Source organism: Oryctolagus cuniculus, chromosome 11 (assembly GCF_051225735.1).
Source record: "Oryctolagus cuniculus isolate XC-2025 breed Fujian yellow rabbit chromosome 11, ASM5122573v1, whole genome shotgun sequence".
Classification (NCBI taxonomy): domain Eukaryota; kingdom Metazoa; phylum Chordata; class Mammalia; order Lagomorpha; family Leporidae; genus Oryctolagus; species Oryctolagus cuniculus.
The window spans coordinates 55199866-55204979 of NC_142877.1; the positions used below are offsets into that span (position 1 = coordinate 55199866).

General features: G+C 60.6%; 1 protein-coding gene across 1 annotated transcript; it reads left to right on the forward strand.

Moving 5' to 3' along the window:
* Nucleotides 1-1682: 1682 nt before the first annotated feature.
* Nucleotides 1683-4839, forward strand: ANKRD33 (ankyrin repeat domain 33). Its single transcript, XM_070052261.2, has 4 exons — nucleotides 1683-1994; nucleotides 2224-2353; nucleotides 2451-2591; nucleotides 3439-4839. The coding sequence occupies exons 1-4, from the start codon at nucleotides 1827-1829 to the stop codon at nucleotides 4128-4130; spliced, it is 1131 nt and encodes a 376-aa protein (XP_069908362.1). The 5' UTR covers nucleotides 1683-1826; the 3' UTR covers nucleotides 4131-4839.
* Nucleotides 4840-5114: the final 275 nt, after the last annotated feature.

The following is a 5114-nucleotide window of genomic DNA, read 5'->3' on the forward strand; positions in this document are numbered from 1 at the left end:
TCACTCTCCCTCCCAGCCTCTGCATTTCAGCAGCAAAAGCAGCTTCGGGGTGTGGGGAGCACCCCACCTGGCTGAGCCCCGTGTTTGTCTGCTTACGATGAAACGCACCCTTAACTGGGGCACTACTCGTAAAGCAGCAAGGAGAGATATATTTTTTTAAAAAGATTTATTTATTTATTTGAAAGCCTGAGTTACACAGAGAGAAAAGGAGAGGCAGAGAGAGAGAGAGAGAAAGAGAGAGAGAGAGAGAGAGGTCTTCCATCCGCTGGTTCACTCTCCAATTGGCTGCAACGGCCAGAGCTGTGTCGATCTGAAGCCAGGAGCCAGGAGCTTCTTCCTGGTCTCCCATATGGGTGCAGGGGCCCAAGGACTTGGGCCATCTTCTACTGCTTTCCCAGGCCACAGCAGAGAGCTGGATCAGAAGTGAAGCAGCTGGGACTCGAACTGGCGCCCATATGGGATGTCGGCACTGCAAGCGGCAGCTTTACCTGCTGCGCCACAGTGCCAGCCCCAAGGAGAGATCTTTTTGTTTTGTTTTGTTTTTGTTTTTTGACAGGCAGAGTGGACAGTGAGAGAGAGAGAGACAGAGAGACAGAGAGAAAGGTCTTCCTTTACTGTTGGTTCACCATCCAATGCCCGCTGCAGCCGGCGCACCGCGCTGATCCGATGGCAGGAGCCAGGAGCCAGGTGCTTCTCCTGGTCTCCCATGGGGTGCAGGGCCCAAGCACCTGGGCCATCCTCCACTGCACTCCCTGGCCACAGCAGAGAGCTGGCCTGGAAGAGGGGCAACCGGGACAGAATCTGGTGTCCCGACCAGGACTAGAACCCAGGGTGCCAGCGCCGCAGGCGGAGGATTAGCCTAGTGAGCCGGGGCGCCGGCCAAGGAGAGATCTTAAAAGCTCAGCTTTGGGGCTGGCTCAGTGGCGCAGCGTGTTAAGCCACCATCTGTGGCACCGGCATCCCATATGTGCACTGATTCGAGTCCTGGCTGCTCCACTTCCCATCCAGTTCTCTGCTGTGGCCTGGGAAAGCAGTGGCAGATGGCCCAAGTCCTTGGGTCCCTGCACCCACATGGGAGACACGGAGGAAGCTTCTGGCTCCTGGCTGCATCCTGGCCTAGCACTGGCCATTGCAGCCATTTGAGGAGTGAACCAGTAGATGGAAGATCTCTCTCTCTGCTCCTGCCTCTCTGTAACCCTGCCTTTCAAATAAATAAATAATTATAATAAGTCCCAGTAACCCCTACAGTGCTTCAGGGAGCCCCAGGCCTACTTGGTGTGATACCCAGCACCTGCTCCTCCAGCCTGCTGGGCCAGAGGTGAAGGGTCCTTGGAGCTGGGCGCAGCTGGGCTCCGCAGCTGGGGAGTGATCGGGCTGAGGACCTCCCATCTTCCCCCTGGAGCCCACCCTGGCAGGGAGGAGCAGCCGGTCTGAGGCCCAGCCCCACCTGGCAGGATCTTGGCCAGCTCCCGAGACAGAGCAGCCTCGCTTGGGGCCCCCAATCCCTTCCTAACCCGCTTGACCCAGCTCAGCCCAGGGGGTTTGAGGCTGCCCATCTGTCAGCAGCCAGCCAGGCCCCAATTAAGTGTGTGCCCGGGAGTCTGGGAGACGGACGGCTGGGGACCCCAGGTGCTGTGGCCGGCTGTGGTGACCACCTCACGGAACTCCTCCCACGTCCAGGTGAGGCCCCCTCTGGACCCACGCTGCCCTCCTAGGGCTCCTACAGCTGCAGGAGACCCGGTCCTCTCCTCTCCGTTCCAGATACCTGCTGTGTGAGCTCCAGCCTGGAGGAGGAAGAGCCGCCGCTGGGCAGGGCGGGGCTGGGCATGTCTGGGCCACCCTCCTGCCCGGGGCCCGACAGCCTGGCCCCAGGCTGCAGGCCGGCAGCCGCCCTGTACTGGGCCTGCGTGCGCAACGATACAGCCCAGCTCCAGGCTTTGCTGGATGCTGGGGTCTCCCCAGAGGAGGCTACGCAGGCCGATGGCAATGGGCGGGTGAGACACTCCCCTCCCTCGCCCCTACCACGTGCTTGGGCCAGGGCTCCGTACCCCATGCTGCACTGCCCTGAGTCCCAGAGAGAGAGAGAGAGAGAGAGAGAGTCAAGGTCAACCCCCACGACCTGTGTGCTGAGCTGGAAGGGGGTGGGGGAGCATGGGGCTGGGCCCTGGGACAGGTGTGGGCCCCAGGGAGACCCAGGAGGGGACTCAGCTGCCCCGCCCTCAGACAGGCCTCATGGTCGCCTGCTGTCGCGGCTTCAGGGACGTTGTGGTCCTGCTCAGTCGCTGTCCTTTCCTCGACGTGAACCAACAGGACAACGGAGGCGACACGGCCCTCATGCTGGCGGCCCAAGCAGGTGCGAGGCTGCTGGCCCCCACCCTCCCCCCTCGTGCTCTGCTGCTTCGTGGGGAGGAGGGTGGGTGCGGAGCTTCATCTCCCTGGGCGCCCTGCAGGCCACGTATCTCTGCTAAGCCTTTTGCTCAACTACTACGCCGGCCTGGACCTGGAGCGCCGGGACCAGCGGGGGCTCACGGCACTGATGAAAGCCGCCATGCGCGACCGCGCCGAGTGTGTGGCTGCCCTCCTCATGGCAGGTGTGTGGCCTCAGCCCCTCCCACCAGCTTCCTGCACCCAGCCAGCCAGCCAGCCTTGAGAGGGGTGAGAGGGTGAGGATCAATCCAGGCCAACTTCCTGGTGGAGAGGCACATGCTGCTGGCCTCTCTCAGTCAACTCAGTCTGGCTGTCAATGGCTCAGCGGATGGAGGACGCAGAAAAGACAGCCTGGGAGGATAACAGAGACCAGCAGGAAAAACACAATCAGACGCTGGTTTCTGGCCCTGGCCTTGCCCCTAACTGGGTGCCCCTGGCAGACGGCCTCCTGCTCTGTGCCTCGCCTGTAGGCTGAGGGTGCTCTAAGACAGGTCTGCAGGGAACAAGCTGACGCGTGGCGGTGGCGTGGGGGGTCCTCGTTCTTCCCCAAGGTGGGGCTCACCCTGGTGGGATTCCAGCCTCTGGCTTTCCCCTTCCCCACCCCAGCAGGCTGGGTTTGGTGTGAGGAGAGAAGGACCCCACAGCCATTCCTTTGTCTCAGAGTGAGGGCTCCTCCCCTATGCACGCTGCAGGATCCCAAGGGAGTGGAGATGCTGGGAGGAAGGAGAGGGAACCAGCAGAGCTCCCCTCCCCACCCCCAGCCCCAGCACCCAGCCCCGCAGGTGCAGCCTGGGCCTCTGCTCCCTCTGCTCCAACCTGGGAGCCTGCACGGTGGGCCACTGAATTTCCCTCTGCGGCCCAGACTGTTGGGCTCTCTTATACGGCAGGTTGCAATACCACTGTTCACCAACAGGGGACGCTGTGTCTGAGGATTTAACCCAACTCCATCCTGCGTTGGAAGAATCCGCGCCTTGTCCAACCCTCACATCACCCCGTGTGGCCCCCTCCCAGGTGCTGACCTGACAGCGGTGGATCCAGTGCGGGGCAAGACGGCCCTGGAGTTGGCAGTGCTCACCGACAGCTTCGCTGTGGTGCGGAGGATCCGACAGCTGCTGCGGCGGCCCCGGCTGGAGCAGCTCAGCGAGCACTACCGGCCCGAGTGGCCGCCCTTGCCCGGGCTGGTAGCACAGGCCAAGGCCCGGGCTGCCCCAACCTTCCTAGAGCGGCTACAGGCCAGCTTGACCTTCTCCTTCCCCCAGGATCCTCAGGAGGGGGGCGTCCTGGACCACCTCGTCACCATCACCACCAGCCTGGCCAGCCCCTTCCTCACCACTGCCTGCCACACTCTGTGCCCTGACGACCCACCTGCAGTGGGCACCCGAGGCAAATCCGTGCCGGAGTTGCTCGGGACTGCCCCGCCCCCGCCCCCTGCTCCCCAGCCCCCCCAGGTTGTCCCTGGCCCCCGGGTCTTTGTCCCCTACCAGAGCCCCCAGGGCATGCTTCCTCAGTGGCTACAGTGGAGGGACAGTAGCAGCCCCAGGTCCCAAGTGCCCAAGATCCTCCTCTCCAAGGCACCACCATCTTTCAGCCTGTGTCTGCCGAAGCCCAGCTCTGCAGGGCATCATAGGCTGGCCCTCCCTGTCTGGCATTACCAGGAGCTCCGGATGGAGAGGAAAAGGCAGGAGGAGGAAGAAGCCAAATAGGCACAGACGCAGGGGAGGATGGGTGGGTCACCTCCACCTCGGTGAATCTGCTCTCAAGTCTGCAGGGTGCGAAGTGTAGAACAGCAAGCATGCCACGTAGCCACGCGTCTAAGTACAGTTTTCACCAAGCCGAACGTGAGTCACGTCGCTCTATACCGAGCGCAAGGGTTCACTCGGCTTGATTGAAACAGCGGTCGGGATCAAAGGCAGAAAGGGGAAACAGGTGTTGAGAGTGGCGGAGTTTTACAAAGTTTCACAAAGTTAGGTGTAGAAAGCTAACTTCCTCCCTGGCAAGCAGAACCTATGGTTTTAAAACGTAATTGTTTTATCAGACAAAAATAATTTGCTGTCGATCAATCACCCGCAGGTCAGCCCCTTGCTAATAGCATGTCAAAGTTATCCTCAGCGACTCGGGGGTGTTCGTAGCCCCCCTGTGAGCTAAAGTATCTTGGGAGGGTGTTTAGCCTGGAGGTTAAGCCAATCAAGTCCCAGCTCGGCATTTTCGGGGTTTGATAGCTGGCTCCAACTTCCTGCGAATGCACGCCCTGGAGGCTGCGGGGATGGCTCAGGTCACTGTAACCCTTGTGGGAGACCCAGGCTGAGTTCCCGGCTCCCATTTCAGCCTCTGCCCAGGCGTTACAGGCATCTGGGGGTACCCCGCAAAGAGGGAGCTGTCTCGGTCTCTCTCTGTTTCTCCAGTAACTAATAAACAAACAAACAAAAAGCTTTCAAAATAAATACACTTGTTTGTAAGTTACGAGGATAATGTTAAGTCAGCACCCGCTTATAAAGTGCTTACTGCACACAGTTACACACTGGACCCCTGACCCCTAAAATCCCACGGCTGTCATCTTTGAGGACAGCAGGCACAGAGCAGATAACAGCCCAGGTCCCACCACTGGAAAAAGGACAGAGGTCAAGATTGAGCCAGAGGCGGTGACTGCGGGGGCTCCCCAACATTCGGCCACCACCCCTCCCCCTCCA

Coding starts and splice junctions, on each gene's coding strand:
- ANKRD33 (XM_070052261.2), top strand. CDS start 1,827: ATGTCTGGGCCACCCTCCTGCCCGGGGCCCGACAGCCTGGCCCCAGGC. Junction 1,995..2,223: donor AGGCCGATGGCAATGGGCGG/GTGAGACACTCC, acceptor CCCCGCCCTCAG/ACAGGCCTCATGGTCGCCTG. Junction 2,592..3,438: donor GGCTGCCCTCCTCATGGCAG/GTGTGTGGCCTC, acceptor GCCCCCTCCCAG/GTGCTGACCTGACAGCGGTG.